Source organism: Buteo buteo, chromosome 21 (genome assembly GCF_964188355.1).
Source record: "Buteo buteo chromosome 21, bButBut1.hap1.1, whole genome shotgun sequence".
In the NCBI taxonomy this organism is placed as follows: Eukaryota; Metazoa; Chordata; class Aves; order Accipitriformes; family Accipitridae; genus Buteo; species Buteo buteo.
The window spans coordinates 3,540,388-3,562,922 of record NC_134191.1 but is presented as its reverse complement, the minus strand read 5'-3'; the positions used below and the strand labels follow the sequence as shown (position 1 = coordinate 3,562,922).

Here is a 22,535-nt window from a genome sequence, read left to right as displayed (position 1 = left end):
TCCTATATGGGAAATTATTTCAAGATCTGGAGATGAGAATTGTTTAGTGACAGAACAAATCCCATTTTAGAAAGAAGCAAGAATAGACAGCCACCTCAAAATTGTCTATGGAATCTCTAATCCCCAAGGAACCAGGATAGGCCAGGAATGGAGCTGGGAAAAGACCTAAAGAAAAGGAATACCTTCAAACAAAGACACAAAAGAAGTATAAAAAAGGGGTGGGAAAGGGAAAAAGAGGGATATCTGTGAAAGAGAAAAGGCTCTGGTGATTGTTCAGTGTATCATATTACTCAATGATTTAATCTTTTTCTGGAAAATTCTATCCCCAATTCAAATTCTTGGAACCACTTTGGTTTCCTGTTCATTGCTCTCCAAGCCCCCAGGGAATCACACTGACTTGGTGCATCAGCTTTTGGGGTATATAAACAGCTCTTCTGGCCAGTGCTCCTTCGCGTAATATTTAATTGCGCTTCCTTCCGATGGTTTTCTATGTTTACTTTTATATATCACCATTTCATAACCATGTGTAGGACCTAAGCTGGCTCTGGAAAATTGTCTTGGTTTAACTCTTTGCAAGGAGAAAGATTTGGAGAAAGCTGAAAGAGTGAAAGAAGGGAAAGAAAGCTTATGGGGAAAACCTCACTGGTAAGGAAGAGAGAAGGGAAAAGTCCTTTGTCAGGACACTGGTCCATGTTCGTCCCTACACTCACAAATGCATCTGTGACAGTCCTCAGGGGAATGAAGGATGCTGGTTGGCACAGAAGTGTCTCACCTTCAAGCTCTTGTTGGAAATGTAATCCTTTGGAAGTTTTCCCTGGTAGAAAAGAGAAATTGTACACCACAATGCACCATTTTCTTTACAAGACCGAGTTTAAGGATCTAAATATGGGTGTGCACCTTCCCATGGAGAGCAAGGTGGCTCTGCAGAGCCCTCTTGCAACTCCCTCACTCCTGGTGCGGCCGCTGGCCAGGGGTCTGTGCTCAGACATACAAACCTGAAAGAAATCACATATGATTTCTGGCCTGTCTGAGGGAAAGCAGATCTCAGTGCCATGCAGCTGATGCCACTTAGCAGCTAGAGGACCTGTTTGCCAAAAAATGGACTTCATTGATGGCATTAAGTATTTTCAGCTGTTAAACACCAGTTCTTTAATATTCCATGCTGGTGAAGCATTCCCTCTGACATACTTGACTCACTAATAGCTTGAAGTCTCATGCCAATATACAACAATCAAAATGGGCTAAACATCAAGCAGTTCCTTTACTTCAGCTTCATACCCCCCCCAAGACACTTCCCAAAGTTACTGCAAGGAGAAGGTCACAACAAGGTTGGGTCTTGTTTGTCCACAGCAGCAGACAAACCCACAGATACCATCCTGCTTTAATCCTCCAGTTCTTAACAGCAACCATATAATGGTAAATATATCCCATATTCAAGAAGCACACTACTTTTTCATTAGTGGTGAGATGTTTACATCCTTTCCCATATGAAAGAGAGAGGACAGACAAATTGAAGGTTGTCATTTACATTGGCAAACACAAACATACAGGAAAATGCTTCAATTTAGTGACATCACTGTTAAACTATGAGTTTTAACTTGTCTTACAATAGAAAAAAAACAGTACATGGAAAATGTTATAATGACCTGATGAGAACAGTGGAACAAATTACCTTGAAACAGTTATTTCACAGTTAACATTTTCTTATTTCTTATTTTCATGTTGCCATCCAATTTACTTTGTTTCAACCAATACTTCAGGCTATATCTTAAAATCCAGGCAGGCAGGCATGTTGATATTATGACACCTTCATTCAATACCTAACAAAATGGGACTCTTCCCTGAATCGAGCTGCCTGGCATATTATTGCAATCACCGTGATAAATAATTGAATCAAGCCTATTATCCAAGTAACAGGGTTTATGCGTATTTGTCTTTTTACTACAAGATAACTAACTCTGAGTTTGAGCTTAAATTAATGATACCTCTGGAAACCTATTGTACATCTCAAGTTAATATGTGAAAAATGCTTTTTCCTCTGTTCAAGATAGTGAGCTCTCCAAGTAGCAAAATAAATGCAGTATGAGATTAGAAATATGTCTTCAGATTCAGCTGGAGTTTCATGCTTATCCTCTATTAAAAACAGAGCTGTCAAATGAAAGCTGCAGGAGGAATATTGTACAGAAGGAAGTGGCATAGATTATTAAAGCTACAAGCTGAAAATGAGAGACAGCATCAGTGAGAGAGAGCAGAGCAAGAGCATATAAATGCATTAGCGGGATACATAGGATGGCAGTCCTACGTTATTCATACTTCCTGGAGAAGGTTTGTTTTGTCATAAATAAAGTTGAAAGCTCCCTATAAATCCTGTGCATCTCTTGCTACCCAGCAAGCGGTACATTTTGAAAAGCTAACCTGTGCTTTTCAAGAGCTGGAGTTGTTGATCTGGATCTTCCATCTGGTTAAAAAGCATTGGTGTCAGATCCCAGCTTGTGTAGCCTGTCGCAGACACAGGGGTCCTCGTGCAGATTTGAGTTTTGAGCTTTGCTCCCAAGTCATGACATGCCACCCAGATGATACTTTCCCCCCTCCAAGTTCAGTATTGACATCCAACACAAGGTCACCAGTAATGCTTCAGCTCTACATAAAGGGAAGGTCAAAGACAACTCCATGGGGAGTTCATCTTTGTGAGCTATGCAAGAGAAGCAGCTTGAAGAAAGAGATGGGGACATGGGAGGTTTTCCTTCAAGTTTTACACAACTCACTTTCCAAACCAAAATGAAGATGCTTATGCACAAGTGTCCCAGATGTCCCAGGTTTTGCTTCTCCTGCATGCACATCGGAGCTGACACCGCTGATGAAGCAGCTGCCCCAAGCCCAGCCACCAGCAGAGCCACCTCCTGAAGTCACCACAGAGCCCAAGCAGGCACAAACACAGCGGCTATCGCCTCTGAGCCAGAGACAGGGGGATCACAGTTGTGTTCAAAACTCACAAAAGAAAAAAGCATCCAGGTTTAAAGAAGTATTTTGATCAGTAAAACTGGAGTTTCTCCTATTCTGTGGTGCCAAGATGCATTTATATGCATATTAATTTGATGTTTTGCAAAAATCTGTTTTTATTAATGAAGAACATCTAAATTGCATTTCATGCCTTAAAAGAGACAAACAAAAAACCTGTTAGAGAACTGCTTAAATATGGCTTCAACCAGGACTCTATCCCACGGCACACAGGGGATTTGTTTTAATTATTTCATCAGTTTTAAGTAAAAGTAACTGTGCGCAAACAACTGGTCTTGAGGGAAATCCCCATAACTAGCTGCAGTAAAACAGCCTGTCCAGGCCTGTTACCAATTCTTTTAGTTCTCATACATGTCTATAACAGAGACATTAAGAGATATGTACAAGAAACAAGAAGTGCAATTATACAAACTAGAAAATAAAGTACTCAACCATGAAAAAGAATCACGTGTGAACCTAATTCATAACTATTCAGGGCATAAACCCAGAAAATTCAGTATTAATTGAAAACAGCTAGCTGCCTAGGGATCTTAAATTAGATTCTCAGTCAAATTGTCCTACCATCGCTGATAGACAGTCATGATGACTGCGGCTTTCTCAGACTTCAGGCTCCCATTATTAATCATGAATTCTGACAAACAGTGACAACAATTTAAATTCATGAATAGGATTAGTCATTTTGTCCTGAACCACACAGGAGGGCACACAGTGGAGACATTAGACTACGTATTTAAAAGTTTTGCCCCATGCTACAGACCAAGGAAGGATTTTTCCCTGGCATTTTTGGGCTGCAACCATATTCTCATGTTTTTCAAATGGGTGCTTAGGGGTTTTGCTTGGTGCTTATTCTCAATAGCATTTTTCTAAATATGCACATCCTCCCTCCTCTTGGCCAGTGACAACGTGCTCATAGCAGCACGGATGACAGTGATAGTGCTGGAGCACTTGGAATAAAATCTGCGTCTCCCAAGTGCTCTCACATGATTTTCGTCAGATAGACAGAAGACAACACAGTTTTGCTGAAATAACAAATTAAAGAGGCAATAATTCCTCCTTGACAGAGTTTTTCCATTCTGAAACATAATAGTCCATCATTAGCATTTAACCATTTCAGGGGAAATATATTAAAAGCACTCAAGTCCATTTAGTCTTTGCTACATCATGACAGTCTGAGCATTAGCAAAGCCCTGTTAAGAGTCACTGTCTCCGAGATGCTCAGCTAGCATGAAAGCCCACTTTTCATCTGATTACTTCATCATGTTATTTACCTTTGACTGCGCACAAATTACAGAAACATCACAAAGCAATACAGCACGCCTCAAAATGTCATAACCCTTTTTACTTGTAGTATATGCTTTGAAACAGAAAATGGAAAAATCAATACACTTAGATCAGATAGTCTGAATTTGCAAAGTCTGGACATGCATGAATTTTACTTTAAATGGCACATACACTTCTGGATTGGTTGTATTGTGGTACTGTGTGTGTCCAGAAATCCCTCTGCAACAATTGTATTTGATTAAAAGGTGTGCTAGATGTTGTAACTACCACCTTGAGTAAAGCTCTCTGGGTCTTTAAACTGATTGTTAATTCATCACTGCATGCGAGGGCTGGCATACTGATCAGGCTGTCTAGCAGCTTATATTGCAAGAATGAACACTGCAACATCTCACTTTTTCAAAAGGAGGTATATGCTTCTCAATGTAGCATTCAGTAGGTACTCAGGGATGGCCAACTGATAACTGAAGAGCAAACAGGAGGAAGAGCTCAGCTTTCCAGTGGCAGAAGCAGGTCACCAGCAAACTTTCATCCCCCAAAGCTTTACTTCATTTGCTACGTTCCCTTATTCTCTGTAGGGACACTTCAGGTAAAGTCATAGAGTCGCATCTATTCACATCATTCTATAACCTACAAATGCTAAGTAATGCATTAAGCCTACCTCTCTTTTGAAAGGGCTTCCCTATATATATATAATGCAGAAACATATCTCAACTTGCAGATATCTGGAGAATCAGATATAAACCAGTGTCCTTTCAGGCTCTGCACAGCCCTCCTGATGATCTTGGCAACACCTCACAATCTGCATCTTCCCGTGAGCAGGTGAGAAAAAAAATGTAACCTGCAGTAGCAACACTCCCTGCAGATCAATCTTGTCTGGAGGATGGAAATACTACTGTCATCTCTCCTTATGTCACTAAATAGGCTTATAGCTCAAAATTGCTTTTTGGATTTTTAACCACAGTTAAATAATCCAATATAACTACAGTAGCAGTACCTACCTCTCCCTGTGTATGCATAGGTGGAGTGCAAGCTTCTGAATAGAACAAGTTACAGTAAAAATACCAAGAATTCAGTTTATTACTTGGAAATAAAGCCCATATTTTGTCAAAATTCTGCCTGGAGTAAAAAGGAATGGAACTTTCATTTATCAGTTCTGATCGCTATGGACACCGTGCCAAAGCTCCAGCACTCCCTTGCAGCAGCTCCCCATGGTGGGAGTCTACATCAAGGTCTTTGCTTAATGGATGCTCTCCATGGAGCAGACCCAGCAGCCTCAGGCATATTTTCTTTCTTCCCTCTTCTTCACAATGTTCCCCCCCAAAATTAGGAAAAACATGGTGAGAACCTCATATGCATTGCTGCAAGGGGTCTGTACACTGCTCTAGCCACTCTGAAGTGGGGCACTGTTTCCTTCAAGGCTACTTTGAGTGGAATATTTGCAGAAAACTGACTATAAACAATGCCGCTCTCTCACTCAAAGACCAAAAATACTGCAAGACCTCACTATGTTCAGCTCATCTTCCGTATCTCTGTTGAGCTTTCCAGTATTTATTTCTTTGCAGAAATCTGTGCACACACAGGCTCTCACAGGCTTAAGGAAAAGCAGGAGCCATCAACCACTATCCAGCAGTGATGAAGCAGGAAGCCTGGAAGGGTTTCACCTGCTTGCTGACAGGACAAGGCAGGGTGATAATAGTGTTTCTATTTTAAAGCTCAGCTACTACAAGAATAGGATTATGCAAATATCCAGACATTCCTGAAGACAGAAAGAACAGCCTGGAATCTTAAACCCAGAAGATATGGGTATGTCTACATAATGAAGGGGTTTTGCTTTCTCCATCATTCCCTAAAGGTTTGAGTCCGTGTTCTCAAAGCCCACCTAATGTCCTTCGACACCAAATGCAGTCATGACCTCCTCTCTCTTGCTAAACACATAAACTGGAGCTGAGGGTAGCAACATTCCCCTTTTATTTAATGTCATAGCAGACCAAGCAGCATCAGAAACCCAAGCTGCATTTTTTTCTCTCTCAAATGGTTTTAAACATCTCTCTCAGAGTACTTACCACCATGTTCAAGGCTGTGCTGTATCAGGACACTTTGTTAAAGCTTTTTTATTCCATTAGGTTAGTTGCTTAAACTTTTATAATAAAAGAAGGCTCTCACTCCTCTCATACAGGAATTCTTTATCTGCGAAATGGAAACATACATTACAGAGATGTTGTAAGGAGCGGTACAGGCAGTGAGTTAGTCAGATAAAGTAGTAATAGGGAATGTATAAGTATTTGAAGATTATCTTTTAGTTATATATTACTTACTATTCTGCAGTTCCTATAAAAGTGTTTATCCTAAATCAACCCATTGCAAGTTGTATTGGAAAAGCAATATATGTGATTGAGATATAGTAGGTAACAAAGCATCTACAGGTCCCAGAGCTGCTAGATTCTGATTGATAAAATTTAATATTTTTGAAGGATAAAACCAGTCTATATTTGCAGCCTGGGTGATTTTCTTTTTATCTGCTCTACTTTCATTGCAGACAATATGACTTAGATTCCAATAAATTATGAAATAAAATATCCATAATGTCCACATGAGCTTCTTCATTCTTTGGTGTGACAAAAAAGGAAGTTACAGGTGGGCGATTGCAAGGGGAAAAAAATACTGAATTAAATTCTGTGGAACAAATGACTGGCTTTTTTTGAATAAAAGTAATGAAATTAATTGATTAGTTATTTTTGCAGTGAAGGTTGATCCTGTCTGAAACAAAGCTTTTAAGGTACAAGATAAACTTCTCTATTCCGTAGCTTATGTTGAAGAAGGAGAAACAGTGCATGTCATTGGTACTTTGCACAGTGCAAAGGAATAAGGCTACAGGCATAGCTTTTCTCAATAGGCAAACCATATCTAGTACGAAGCCTGCACTGAGCTGTAAATATTCATTTCTAAATGCTACTGACAGAACAACTAATGATGAATATTACACCTGAAATCCCACTTAGAAGATTCACATTCAAAAATCCTTTACATCAATCACTCAGGTAAATCTTGAAATTCCCATTGGAAGGAAGTCTGATGGCTTTGCAGCTGGAATGAGAGAGATAAAGCACTAGTGTCTGGGGATAACCCAAGGTAATTCTGCAAGAAGTAATTCTGTGCTGGATCGAGATCTCCAAAGGGCTGGGCAGGAATTTGGGAAGGGCCAAAATATGCATGGACATGCTTGTTACGCACTTTCAGCAGTGTGTGAGACCCCTCTCTTCCTTGCCATTTTTTTATTTTACATATTACTAGCTCATATTATCATCTTGTTGGTAGAAGCACTATAAACATAAATTGATAGCCTGAAGCTGGACTGTGGGGTGTTTAACATGAGGTACCCAGCAGGACCCTGGGCATGGAGGCAGAAGGGGATCTCCTGGGAAACCAGGTCTCTGTGGGAGCAGGGGGAAATATAAATGAAAGAAGCTGGTTGGGGATAAGAGTTAAATAAAGTTAACCCCTGCCAAGAGGTAGTTTGACACAGGGGGCCAGGGCCACCTCCAGCATAAGTCAGTCAAATCAGTGTAGTTCTGGCAGGGATAAATCTGGCCCGTGAGATTTAGACTGAGGAGAGAAATCTGTTTTTAAGAGCATTCCAATCTGGAGAAAACTCATGCAGACGGCAAAGTGACTCTGTGATGACAGGTGACAAATGAACTCTGCCGTGACAAGTGAGAAAACTGTTCAGGAATATAAAATATTAAAAATATATTTCTTACGTTCCCTTCCCTTTGAGAGGGTCAGATCCTCAGATATGCCTCTGGCCTGCAGATGGGGTTTAGAGTAAGAGCCCTAAGGCTGCATCAACACTTACTGCTCGGTGCAAGTCCTGTATTCGGTTCAGAAGAGAGCTTTAATATTTTATGCTGCTAACTCTGTAAAAGGGGAAAAAATAACACAAAACAGATGTAGACCAGCACTATGACTTCACAGCATGTTTCCTCGCACTGGGTTTCTTGGTGCATGAACAAAAATCAAGTCAGCTAAGGATTTTTTTTCCCCCCTCACTCTCCCTGTTTAATTTAATTGTGACCTTCCATTTTTTCCTCTAGAGAAGCTTGATATTACTTTGTAAAGGGCATTTTCACTCTTTAATTGAAAAAGACAATCAGGCTGTGGCAGAAATCATTGTTCCCCACCTTGAAAATTAGTGCCTGGCTTGGCTATTCATACCATTTAAGCTGAATTGAAGACCTGGGGCCCGTGTGCATCCTAATGTGTAAATTACAGGTCCTCTCCCCTTAGAAGCTCCAAAGCAATTTAACTAAATAAAGGAGCCCTGATGAAGGTCCTTGGTTGATTATGCAGATTTGGAGAAGGACAAGAGCCAGCAATTGTGCTTCTCCCCTCTCGGTTTGGCAGAGAGGAGCGGGGCTTTGGGGTGAGAGCGGCAGCCCTTCTTCAGGGGGGAAAGAAGAGGGCAACTTTCTCTTTTAACCAGGGTGGGATGCAGTGTTCACCTCATGTGGAAAACTAGAACAAAAGTGGGAATTACAGTTGATTTTTAACCTGTCCTGGTGAAAGGAGACACTCAGGTGTTACCCAGGCTCATCCTGGCTGAAGCAGCCTCAAGTCCTACAGACCCTGTGATGTTAGAACACTCACAAAGCGGAGGCTCACACGTACTTCAAACAAGGAAGGAGCAGAAGAACCCAGAAGGTGTTTAGTGGAAAATGCAAGTATTTGAAAATCAGGAAATGGGAAATGCTAAGCAGCTTTCAGACACCTTAATTAGAGATAAAACGCTCTTAATCTTAGAATTAAATTCATAGAAAATCAATTAGAACATTTAAAAAAAAGAGATTAGATGGTAACAGGAAAATATTAATGTATTGACACTATTATCAAGACAAAGGAACTGTCAGAGGGTTTAGCATGTTTACTACAGTTTTGAAAGCTGAAAAAAGTTTACTTTCCAGTCAAAGTTTAGGAAATGAGATTAGCCATTCCTTTAGGAGATATCTGGAGAAAGAAGGATATTTTCATAATACACCCTATTGGTAACCAAGCTGCAAGAGGTTGGTACTAGTCTCCTACAAGGCAAATCAGTACAACAATACTGAGGAGAAGCAAGAGACATGGCTAGATGCATAGGAGGTCTTCTGGAATGGTCTGAACAGATGATCACAACCTTCTGGCAACAGGCACAGTCTGTATCTAAAAGTGTTTTAGCCCAACAAAAGTTTGGGACTTCTTGTACACAAAAAAAACCCCAAACAACCCCCAAATCTGGCCAAGTATGGGACCTCCCAGAATCTGAGATAATTTAAAAGATCCAGTAAGTTCCAGTTTTTCTATCTGCAGTTATAACAGACCCGATTCCTCTGAATTAGGCACTGAATTCAGACCCATGCTTACCACTGGGCCCTCTAATTCATTACAGTCACAGGCAAGTGGAGGTAACTAATTGTCAGCTCATAACACAGGTGTTAGAAACACTTACAGCAAGTCATAACAATGAGCTTCTTTTAAAAACTGCTGAGGTTGTAATTTTTATCCCATTTCCCTGTGAGAGAATTTCTATTGTGATACATCACATCCAGTAACACTGATCATATTGCAATATATCATAGCCAATAAGAGAAACAGAAGAAACTGGAACAGATGTGATATATCACAATTTGACACAGCCTCATGGAAACATGAAAAATTTTATTGATTTGTCCTCAGGAGCATAGCTAATTTGTAAAGTGCTCTTACTACTAATGCCTTAACATTCATTGCACATTTCAATAACAAGTAATTACAACTATAATATTTGGGATTATGTAATGACAAAACATTTATAAAAAAATCAAAACTTCAAGAAAGCATGAAATTACATTAATTCAGATGAACTGTTAGTAATTATGCAAGGTGATAAATTGGACTTTCTCTAATTGTCTGTAACAATTTCATATATTAAAATACCCCAGTTTCCTTGTTTGCTATTCAGTAATACAGAGCCTTCCTACGCTTGTTCTTAAAACGGACTGGTTTGGAAGTGCTACTTCTATCCCTGAGCAGTTTAAGGTATTTCGAACACATGATTGGGAGGTTGAAACGAATGAGTTGCTACTTGTGATTAGGTTTTTGTTCCTATCAGACATATTTAAGTAGTTCCCTAATCCCAGGAAAATTGACCATGTCTTCATACATTCTGTTGTGCAAGTTAAAATCTACCACTCTAACATTTGTAAGGCAGTTTTATATTAAAAAAAATCAAACAACCCAGATATGTAAGTAATAGTGGTGGTGGTAGAGAAATTAGAAGAGATATATTCATGATACAATCAGCAATTATGTTAGTGCTGAGCTTTAAAACACTACAGAAAAAATACTGTGTGGTTGAACCTATTAATTAGCCTCTTAATTAACACAAGTACTTTAGCAGGAAATATTTGTGTATATCAGTTACAATTAATTTCTATCTCCATAGATCACCACCTCAGGTAAACTCCACACCCACCATTGTGGGTTTGCTTGCCTTCTCTCAACAGCAGCTCTGAACTCAATAAAGCTACACCGATGGTCATCCTCATCCAAAACTGCTATTCTTCTCAACATCTGTTTTTATTGTAATTGAATATCTATATCAAAGATTTGCAGGCCATATCCTTTGCTGTCATAAATCAGCATAACTTCCTTGACCCCAATGGGGTACTATTGACTTACACCAGCTGAAAAAAGCTCTGGCCTGTTCCTTCTCCCCATTCATACCTGGTAAGGAGCTGAAAGCCTCCTTCACCTCAAGTATTCCCACTTCCATCAGAGAGAGCCCTGTCATTCTCTAATTCAGTTTCCACAAAATGCCATATGTTTTGCTTGTTCCTAGCACATACCTTTCTTGCTTAGGTCTGCAAATGTCCCCAGCTGAAGATGATGACTTCTTGCCACACACAGCTGAGTCCATATATTTCCACTCTTCACTGTGAAGAATCACTTGTTCATCTGAGCATTTTGCTTAGCCTACATGACCTCATTATCACATCCAACTGATTAATTGTGCTATACCAATAGTAATCTGCCAACATGCACAGTGCTGGAAAAAAGTTGGGGTTTTGTTAAAACTTGCAGCTGAGAGCAATGCAGTGTGAGGGAACTTGTTGTTCATAAAGTGAGATAAATACAGACAAAGAATGGAAGGAATTGTGTAGGAACTAGGTGATAATTTATTTATAGATCTCTGCAGAAACACTGAAGCTAGCAAATATACCATCTGTTAAATAGTCATACTATTCCTAAGTGCATATTAGCAATCTAAATGTGTGCCAAACACCTGATCTTAGTGATCTTATTTGATACTCTTCTTGACAAGCAACATTATGCTTTATTAGATTATGTCATGTTATGTTATAAAGCTATGCTAGGTAACAGTAACTGGGAGAAGAGGGTGGTTGTGCTTTGTTGGTGTAAATGCCCGCTCTGGGCAAAGAGAAGTGGTTTTGAGTAGTGGCCAGGTTTTCAGAATGACAAGAGAAAAGTAGAATATCTATGTTTATATTCATCTTCAGGTTATTTTTTTTATATACATTTAACACATTTTAGATTGCAATGAATCGTTGAAAATACACACAACCCCATAGGGGGGAAAATGGATGCAAAAAACTTTTGGGCAAAAAGATTGCTTCCAGCAAAAAGAAACACTATTTCTGATGGTCCACCTCTTCCCTCTCTTTATCACCCTGGGCTACATAACAAAGATAGACAATTTTATAACTCATTATTGAATCCCATCTGAATGAGGTGTCATAATATTTCATAGAAGATGCTGCCTGCCTGGAGAAAGGGTCCAATAAAGATGATGACAGAAGTAAGACTGACTCTCCTGTTGAGTTATTTTTACTCATTTCACTTTGTTTCTCTTTCAGAGTTTTCTTTTTCATATGCAATGATTCTTTATTAGAGAGAAGCACTGAATAAATTCATGTTGTACAATTATATACCAATATCAACTTCAGATAGAAAAAAAAGATCCTTCCTGTTTAGGCCTACTAAATTTTGGGGGGGTGGGGTTTTGTAAATATGCAGTGTGATGGAGACCTCAGAGTCAAGCACTGGAATGGACTGTCTAAAGAAAACATCCCTCCCTAGAGATCTTTAAAAATGGGTTAAACAAGTGTCTGTTAGGAAGGACGCAAGATGCTTGTACCTGTCATGGGCCAGACAAATAGATTAAATGACCATATCTACTTTTTTTTTTTACACCTGTGATTCACTAGTAAGCATAATGGGATGAAAATATCCTCTCCAGCACACTAGGAAAAGCTGAGCTGCTTTGTATAACCGAACTATAAACATGCTATGAAAGAGCTCGGACTCCTGCATACAGATTTTGATACTCAAGGCTAAAAAGCATAGATTGAAAAGGTAAAGTCAACTGTTTCACCACATATAATCAAAAGTAGTCCTGCTAATTATAAAATAGCAGATCCCATAACAAAAAAGCAGTAGAACTAGATCTCTTAAGTCAGGGATACTTGTCATGGTTTTAACGGAGAAACACAGACAGGTGATACAGTTCCTAAAATAAGAGTAAAAATGATACCATGACATATTCTGTCATTAAACTAAGAGTTGCTACTAGCAACTTATTTCCTTCCAAAATCTATTCCAATTTCAGAGTAAAGTATTACATAGTTAATTCTCAATTGTCATGAAAACCTTTTGTTACCACTGCACTGTGCTTTTTTTTCCTCCTCTCAGGTGTCTCATAGCAAATGAAATTTTGTTCTCAGCAAAAAAATAAGCCTGATTTACCATAGTGGAAATCATTGGAAACAACTAGTTAGACTACATATTTTCCATACTGCCCAAGAGTTTTGATTTTTTTTTTTTTAAACTCCATTTTTATGGAGAAACTGCACAATCTGCATTGCATTAGCAGCTCAAGAAAAGCAGCAGGAAAGGGAAATGTGACCATTTTTGTTGCTAGTGCCTGAATCCTAAAAGATCTGAACGTTTTGCACCTTTCCAATCTTTTTTTCTATTTAACATAATAAGTAGGAAAATTCAAGGTTGGTTGGGTTTTTTTTTGTTTGTTTGTTTTTTTCCTCCATACAAAGCTGACCCCCTCTCCCAGAGCACAAAGCTTCAGGCCAGCCAACCCAAGCAAATCCCCATCTAATGTCTTGAAGTTGTCCCAGGGGCCACTTTTCCACACAAATATTTTGTGCTGGCTTTTTCCTTCTCAGAAAACACTTAACCCACAGGAAAGAAAAGGAAAAAAGAAAGCTGATAAGTTCTCAGACTGAATTTTCAAAACAGGTAAATAAAACTTTTTTTTTCCAATTAGTATTACAGAATGGAATAAAAATGAAATACTTTTTTTTTTCCTCCAGCCTTTCTTGTCTTTTTTTGTCACCCCGGACTACCCAAACTGCAAGGCAGAGATCTAGCCAGCAAGCAATTAAAAGAACATCAGAGTTTAAAACACTTTCCCAGTATATTGACAGGTACCATCTATTGTGGCTATGACAGCGCAAGGAGGTGCTACAGCTGCCTAATTCAATTCAGTCACCTCTGAGTAGACAATATCTTCATAGGAGACCAATATACAGGAGATGAAGAGGAGGAAAAGAAAAATTAACTGTGTGAAGTTCAATAAGGGGGAGAAAATTGATATATTGACATAAATAGCTGAGCCTGTACAGGTAGTAATCATTATTACTTTGACCAATGAGAACTGTTTCTCTCTATTGAACTCTGAATCAGGTAGTTGTTCAGCTGATGAAAAATAGAACAATTGTTTGAAACAAGAATCTGCAGCAAGGTAAATAAATAAGCTTAAGGCAAGCAGTATATGACACTATGGTATAAAGAGTTTTAAGGGGAAGGTGATATTCTTTATTATATTAAAACATCTTTTGGATGTATTTCAAGCAATCATTTCCCAAAGTACTCTGACAAAAGTAGTAAGTCTTCTCATTAGTATGAGAACATGATCAAAAAGTAAATAATCATTTTTTAAATTACATCTGTTTTGTCATGCTTTGTAATTGAATTATTTAAAGGCAACAAGACTGATAGTACTTCCACATCTCAGTGAAATGCAGGAAAGCAGAGGAGACTGAGTGTGGTGTTAGATTCAGTAAAAAAATAAAAATTAATAGCCATAAAACTCACCTATGGGAGATAGACATAGACACGTTTATACAGGAGATCTCCCTAAATTATCACATGATTTCCTACTCAAAGTATCTTCTTTCTCCCCTTTAAAACCAGTGCTAAAGTTTAAGTCAACTAAATATAACCACTTACTGCAACCAGCTTTAGGACAGAACAGACTCATTAAGAATACAACATACTTTTATCACCATTTAAACACACGCTCTGTGGGAGTCCTGATGATGTTTAATTATCACTTGTATATATAGAAGAGCACACCTGCTTTTTATTTCTAGTAAAAAGGAAACAACACAAAATGGTTTTTTTCCTACTTATGTAGATTAAGAGTCTAATAAGTTCCAAAAATGCTGCTAGAAGTCATGAAGTAATACACTAGCTTTGCAATTAGGAATTGTAAATACAAACTCACAGGGTTAGAGTACAACTGCTTTATGGACAGGTGTCTCATGATTGCCAAAGGACTAGTTACTAGGCTGGACAAGGTATTTTTCCATACAGTATGTCACTTCACATACTGAGATTATATTATGCTATTGAATATATGAACATGTTCTTGAGTTACATAAACATTGCATAGCTTGGAATACAGTTAGAAATAAATCTGACAGATAACTGGGTCTTGTTTTCTCCTTCTCTCTCAAGATCTTGAAAATTTTGAAACGAAAACAAGAAGCACAGTGTCAGTCAGAGAAGGACAAGGAGTGGTTCTGCTCTGTGGCCCTCCACCACATTATGGAGGTACGATGAATAACTCTATGTTGTGTGCAGCCTAAACATCAACTGCTACAGCTCAGGAGAAGTAGCCTAATGCAGTTCTCTGCCTGATTAGCACTGGAATTTATTTGTGCATGAAGCGTATGGGTTTACAACAAATCTGGATTTCATTTCTTTAAAAGACACTGGGGTTTGCACATCTTAGGAGGGGCCTTTTTTATTAATCTATGGTTACTTGAGGAACTAGCTCTTTGGGTGTGACACAAGCAAACATGAAGGTCTAAAAGACTGTCTCCTGACATAACTGGTTATCTCAGCTCCTTCACCCATATGAAATGGCAGAAGAGCAGCCATCAGCAATTCTTTCTACATCAGAACCACTTCAGGTCTGAACAGAATGACTACTTTGCCTTCCAGTGCTTGCTACTTCAATGCTATAATTTGAATCCTGTGTTTTACATATTAGATTTGTCATGAAAGTCTGTCCTGTTCTTGAATACCTGATTTTCTCCTTCCTGATAATCATAAAAGTCATAGAAAAATTTAGATTGGAAGGGACTTTTGGAGACAAACTCCCTGATTAAAGGAGGTCTGATTAGATCAGGTTGCTTGATAATTTTCAATGCTTCAGGTAGAGAATGAAAAGGAGTTTTCTGGGGAATTGATTTGGGGGTGCCTTGCATCTGTTGCCATTACCTACTACTGCTTCTTAACCATAAGGCTGGTTTTGAGGTCTTCCTTCCTGGATGAGGTGAAATCCAGGTGAGATGCCATGAACCAATTTAGGACAATGTTTCAGACTTTTCATCTAAGAAAACCCTAAGTATGGGGTGCAATTTTCCTTTCCCCCTTTTTATAGGTGTTACCACCTCCAACATCAGCATTTACAGAGCAATACACAGGCTTGAACATGTATGTACACTGCTGTTGTCTTTTTTTCTTAACACTTTTTGTACCTACCAGAAGCAAAAAGCTCAAATCATCTTTTGAGATTTATTCCCTCCCCCTGCAACATTGACTCTTGCAACTTTTGAGCCATATACATTCACAAATCTCCTCCAGAGTGTAAGAACCCAGATCAAAACTGCTTAAGATCTTTTGAAGTCTGGACTAAGAACTATGGTTTCCTAACAGAACTAGCTGAAGATGATTGGAAGTATTACTGTGGAAGAGAAAGTGCATATTAATAAAGGGGAAATATCAATAGCATAGTTACCAAATTGTCTTGTTCTGGACTGAAAGAATCAGTTCTTGGACAACTCGTGTCCTGCTTTTGGCAGGAGTGACCACACATCCACAGAAGCTGCAGTTTTCTGCGTGCTAGCACCAATATCCTGCCCTCAGCAATGTTTCCTCAATTCTTCTTAAAGAAACAGAGTTATAAGACAAATTCCCATGAGAAGGTAAATAGTGATCTATAAAGAGGATGCAGTATATCAGAGATGTAGAGAAACCCATCAATCAATTTAAAGCCCCAAGTCTTGAACAGAGAGGAAATGTCAGTTCACTTAGTGTTTACAGCCATATGAAAGAAGTATATAATCAAGGAGATGAAGTGAAACCTGGTCCTTAAGGGCAGAAAAGGCTTGAAAAGGTTCCTGAAATGTATCAATGGGACAGACAGAAAGACAACACATCCATCCTCGTGTCAGTAAGCTATATATTTTCCTCTTGCTGTAGGGTAAAATTATGATTTGACAAATAGGAATGAGTAGAAGAAAACATTCAGAACAAATAAATAGTTAACAAGTGAATTCACCCCAGATTAATTGAACTGACAAAATGGTATCCATGAACAAAGCCTTTGCCACAGTGTTTAAGCTGGAGATGTGAGCTGTTGACCAATAGGCCTGAAAAACACATTATCTGAAATAACAAGTCTCTAGACAACAGAAACTGAGTTCTTTTGTCATCCATAAACACTGTATTTATGATCCAAAAATTATATACCATGGGGATGAAGTACATGGTGTGAACTATGATAAGTTGTATACTATCACAGGATACTTAGAAAGTAGTTTTTATTAAAAAGAATTGTAAATTTAGTCCTTTTAATTGAATCCCTTGCCTCTGACTCACAATGCCTACAGGAGAAAAGACTACTAGCCTTGTGTACAACTTCCATTACAAGTGTTCTGTACAGTACTTTAAATGTGACAGGAATTAGTTAGATATCAAGGAATTTGGAAAATGTACCATACCAGCAGGAAAAGAGTTGCCTTTCCAATAATGTTAACATGAGTAAGACAATACAAGCTGTATAATGTGTCCTATACACTAGGAAATAAAATTGCTCTTAGAATTTCCTATCCAATTTAGTATATACAGCCTATAACCAATGCAGACTTTTTGCTAGTATGAGCATTTACAGGGAAATCAAGGTTAACTGTTTGGGTAGAAAACACTGACAGTGCTCTTGGAAAGAAGTTATCCATGTCATTAAAAGACACCCAAGGGAGCCAGAGCAGATGGATACAGCCCTTCAGGCACTCTTTCCTATAGACCAGCTGCTTCTTTCCCCACAATGAGTCACATAAGACCTGGCCCTACCCATAGATTACATAGAGGGAAGAGGAACATGGTTCTGATGGTTACTGGCTTTGTTTTCCTTTGACTTGAAGGAAGACAGAAAACCTCTGTACAGCAGTTGTTCAAAGCAGCTGTCATTAACAGTTATTTTGGAATAGGATGCACTTAGTAAGGCCTCCTGCCTTCCTGCTAACCTAGAAAGCCTGTATCTGCTTCTTCTAACAATAGAAGAGATAGAAGAGCAAGAACCTAAGAAAACAAAGAGTTTTTATTAATTGAAGTTTCTTCCCACATAACATCAATAAGTAGGAACAGGTACATAGAATGAGAGCTCAAGAAATATTTCTATTATCTATGGTATCTAGAGAAGGGTTTCACTTTGCCTTCTACCTCTCACTACAGAGGCCAACACATTGCCAAGCTTATCTAGCCCTATACCATAAACAGTCTCAAGTTAAACTTTCTGCTAGGTTTACAGGAAAACAACCTCTGCAGATATCATTATACTACTCAGCTGTTCACCATATGCTGGCAAGTACTTTTCCACATTCAAAAATATTTAAAACATTTAAAGCTTAAATTTAACTAAACTTAGTTTTCTGATATACTTGGTAACAGCTCTACTACTATTTTTTTTTTTAATACATGCTTCTTAACTGAAACTGCACTGATAACCTATTTCTCTTGTATAAGAAAAATAAGCAATTTCACTCTAACAGGGAATCAAGAATATATTAGGCAGCTATATGATAAAACCAAGAAAAAAGTACAGAAGGGTTGCTTCAACAGCTTTAGACTGTAAATTAACTCTCAGAGAACAAAACCCTTGCAGAGTTGTGTTAAAGTTACACTAAAAAATTTAACACTAAAAGAGAACCTACCCTACACTGCTATGAATAAACATTAGTATTTTCAGTAAAGATCAAAAACAAGAACAAAAGGAAAAACACCCACCTTTTAAAGGCATAGTTTGTATCTTAGACCAACCAAGACATTAAAAATTTGCTATACTTAATGAACAAAAAAAATAAACTGCAATTAGCTTGCCTTTTTTTTTTTTTTTAAAAAAAACAAAGCTGCCCCATACTACCCAACCCTACTTAAACCCCTTCTTTCCTCAGCCAGCCCCTCCTTGCCTACTTATACACCGGCTGCTCTCCAGCCTCAGCTGTTGTTATTTATAAGGCTCATTAACACATCTTATAAAGTTCAGCATGTGACTTTCCTCTGCTTGTTAGTGGGACTCTGGAGTGCAGAGGTGGGGAGGTAAGCTGTGCTGCTTTCTCTGAGAAGTGTCTCTTCTCTAGCTTAAGTTCTTCAGGTCAGCTGTTTTTTTTTTTCCCTATGTAATCAGCATGCAGTATTCTTTTATTATCAAAAAGTAGTCCTTTATATAGAGCTAGGAGGTAGAGAACAGCATGTAGGGAGCAGTAAGGGAGTCTGAAGAAGCCTTCATTTCTGTAGCTATATATGAGCTTGACCTGACTATGATTAAGAAGCTGCTGCATAAATGGTAATACTTGGCACAAGACTGTGGAGTGGACTGTTATTCATTTATTTTCCTAGAAGCGAAGTTTGATATAAGGCCTGTTTCCTTCAAGCTGGCTCCCTGCAGAGCTTTAAGGAAGTTGCTAATCTTGTTAGGAGCAGCAGGATCACTCATGTATTTGCATTTACTTGTGCATAAGAGCTGCCAGGGTTTGAGGCTGGGCTGCTGAGTCTGAAGGCTTTTCTCTATGCTGACTTTACTATGCCAAGGCTACATTAAAAAACCCAAAATGCTCTTAAGGAAGTAGGCGCCCTGTGGACCTGCTTAGTGGGGGAATATGCCAAACCCTCAGCCAGCAGAAGGGTGGGGAAGGAGGTGCACATGAAAGCAGAGGGTAGGAAACTGTGTATGTGGAGAGGGTGGGATGAGACAAACAGTGCTGCTGTATGTAAAAGGGTCTTTGACTTCTGCCCTGGGTTGTTTCTGCATTTTATATTAAACAGTCTCCTTGATAAAATGTATAGTCTTAAAGCGAGGGTTTGAAGTGTATCTCCCTTTATAAAGCTGAGTGCCTTAGTCATGGATTTAGAGTCCCTTTCTCTCTGCTCCTATTTCTCAATGCTCCTATGAATCTTTAATCCTTTCCTGCCAGCTCTGGCAGGAGGGGGAGAGTCTCTTCCCTGAGACCAGCCTGTAGCTGTTCTCCTGCAGAACGAGCAGTATTGATTTGAATTTGCTTGGGCTGAAGAAAGCACTGAAATGTTATATTCCCTAGACTAGTATATCAGGAGTGATTATCAGCTGCTCTTCTTTCCCAGCTGTGCTCTGAAAGAAAGTGCTGACAGCTGACAGGCACAGGCAATGCTCTCCTGTCTGGCCAAGCTCAGGACTTGCCCACCAGGCAGAGCTTGCCTGGAGTTAACCTACTTCTGGGTGCTCTCTGGGATGAGAAGGGACACTGACACTGCACAGTCACCTGCCTTGGATTAAAAAAAGAAAATAATAAAACCAAAACAAACCCAAACACACCCTAGGATTGCAGCACTAATAAAATAGCTCATGCTCTGGCATATGCATAATGAAGTCTACATTGCTGTAATTATCCCTCCACTGACATGCAGCCCCTTTGAAGTAAAAGGCTGTTTGGTGCTCTCCATGGCATCTTCTCACAGAGTCAATAGCAGCTTTGGGATCACTGTCTTTTGAGAACAAATACCATATTCCAGTGCTCAAATATGTTAATTTGGGCTGAGACCACTAAGCTGTAGATGTGAAAAGGAGTGATACTGTGATATTTATGCCACAGCTAGACAGAATTAAAAAAATTAATTACCTGAAGGTGATTAATGTTTTCAAAGCTTGTCTTAAGAAACACCTTCACACATAGGTTGAGGGTAGAAATTATATGAATAATGTATTCTTATTAGTTTCGTGAACTAAGTCCTCAAACTTTCATAATGCTATATTGTCATTATTTGTAGGTCCAGATATCAGAGGGATTCTTTCTGGCTATAAAGCTCCATAAAGTTAGCAGAATTTTTTTGTAACCTGGGGATAAATCATAGTTTCTCTCTGTCTTTGGAACAAGATCAACTTTTACTGTAAGCAATTTCCTTCAAAAGTATGAGGGGAAAAAACCCCCCATGATCTGGGACCAAATTCTGCTTCTTTGGTCCATATCTAAAGCACCACTGAGTAAGGAGTAGTCCAAAATTACTCCAGCTTGCTTCTGACCACACACAGGAGCACCCTGTGATCAGTGAACATCTCTGGAAGGGCTCCCTTTCCCAGCCTCCTCTCTCCTTTATGTCCCACTATGTAGTTTTACCTCACGTGTTTATTTTTCTAAAACATCACATGTTAACAAAAGTGAAAAAAGCAGTAAGAAAATTGGGCTAATTCACCTGGTAAAGAAAAAGCTCTGTTTCCTTGCTTCAGGCATGTTGATTCATCTTCAACATCATAAAAAAAGTGGTTACTCCAGAGGGAAAGTTACAGCCAAACAGGCCTAGGCACAAAGGACAAAAATAGAGGGGGAAAAAGCCCACGAAAATATCTGGTGCTGATAATGGCTAAGACCTGTTGTTTTGGGTTTGTGTGGCGGGGGTTTTTTTGGTAGCGGGGGAGTGGACCGCAGGGCCGGCTCCTGTGAGGAGCTGGTGGAAGCTCCCCCTGCTCCAAGCCGGACCCGCCGCTGGCCCAGGCTGAGCCCCTCAGTGACAGCGGTAACACCTGTGGGAGAACGGATTTCAGACGGGGAACCGGTGGTGAGTAGTGGGGTTGGAATGTGAGAGGAATCCCTCGGCGATTACCGAGGTCAGCGAGGAAGGAGGGCGAGGGTGGATGTCGTCCCCCCCCGCCCATGGAGGGGAGCGGAGGCCCCCCAAGATGGCCGCGGCTCTGTGGTAAAGCCCGCGCTGGAGCGGTGGGTGACTGAAGACCGGCCCGCGGAAAGGCCCCACGCCAGGGCAGTCTGTGAGGAGCTGCAGCCACGCTGGAGAAGCTGGTGCAGGGCTGTCTCCCGTGGAGGACCCCACGGCGGAGCCGGGGACAAGTGAGGAGCTCTCCCCCGAGGAGGAAGGAGCGGCAGAGAGCAGGTCTGACGGACGGACCCGACCCCGTCCCCTGCTCCCCTGCGCCGCCGGCGGGAGGAGGCGGAGAGAAGCGGGAGGGCCGGGGGAAGGTGTTCTCAGGTTGGGTCTTACTTCCCAATATCCTTGTTTGGGTTTGGCTGGTAGTAAATGAAATTGATTTTGTTTCTTCCCCAAGCCGACCCTGTCTTTTGCCTGTGACCACAAGTGGGGAGCGATCCCTCCCAGCCCTTGTCTCGACCCACGAGTGTTTCTTTATATTTTTTCCTCATCCCACCGTGGCCGGGAGTGAGCAGCTGCGTGGTGCTTTGTTACCAGCTGGGCTGAAACCACCACACCTGTGTAAGACCTTTTTGTTCTGAAGCCCTTTCATAGAGGTCTCTGAAATTTAATAATTCTGAGACTGTCACGGGTATGTTGAAGTGCGATCCCAACCACTATCTGTTTTAGAAATCCTGTGGTTAAATGGAAAACAAAATAATAAACTAAAAAATAGTTTTAACTTTATTTGTTCTTCCATAAAATAGCTGGCAGCAGCAATTTTCAAGTTCATTTAAGCTAGACTTCATTAGCAGGTTACTATCTTTTTATAATTTCTCTTCTATGCCTCTGCTACCTTCTGTTCAACATTACCTTCACAAGATTCTTCCCAGCTGCTGATTTACTCATGCAAATGAATGTAACCCTAAAAGTGATAGCATGGGCCTTTTGCTCTTTTCTTTTGCCCATTCAATGAGTCTGCTACATGTGTGATCTATTCAAAGTGA

General features: G+C 39.7%; 1 protein-coding gene across 3 annotated transcripts in view; it reads left to right on the top strand.

Moving 5' to 3' along the window:
- Positions 1-22,535, top strand: part of LOC142042665 (contactin-6-like) — a 150,643-nt gene that overhangs the window by 67,391 nt on the left and 60,717 nt on the right. Inside the window, exon 5 of one of the 3 annotated variants that reach the window (XM_075052817.1) lies at positions 15,088-15,183. The exons of 1 other annotated variant lie outside the window; for it this stretch is intronic. In XM_075052817.1, the coding sequence (XP_074908918.1) occupies positions 15,088-15,183 (96 nt within the window). Of the gene's footprint in view, positions 1-15,087; positions 15,184-18,406; positions 18,955-22,535 lie in introns of those variants that run through there. One more of the 3 variants, XM_075052819.1, reaches the window with a different exon arrangement.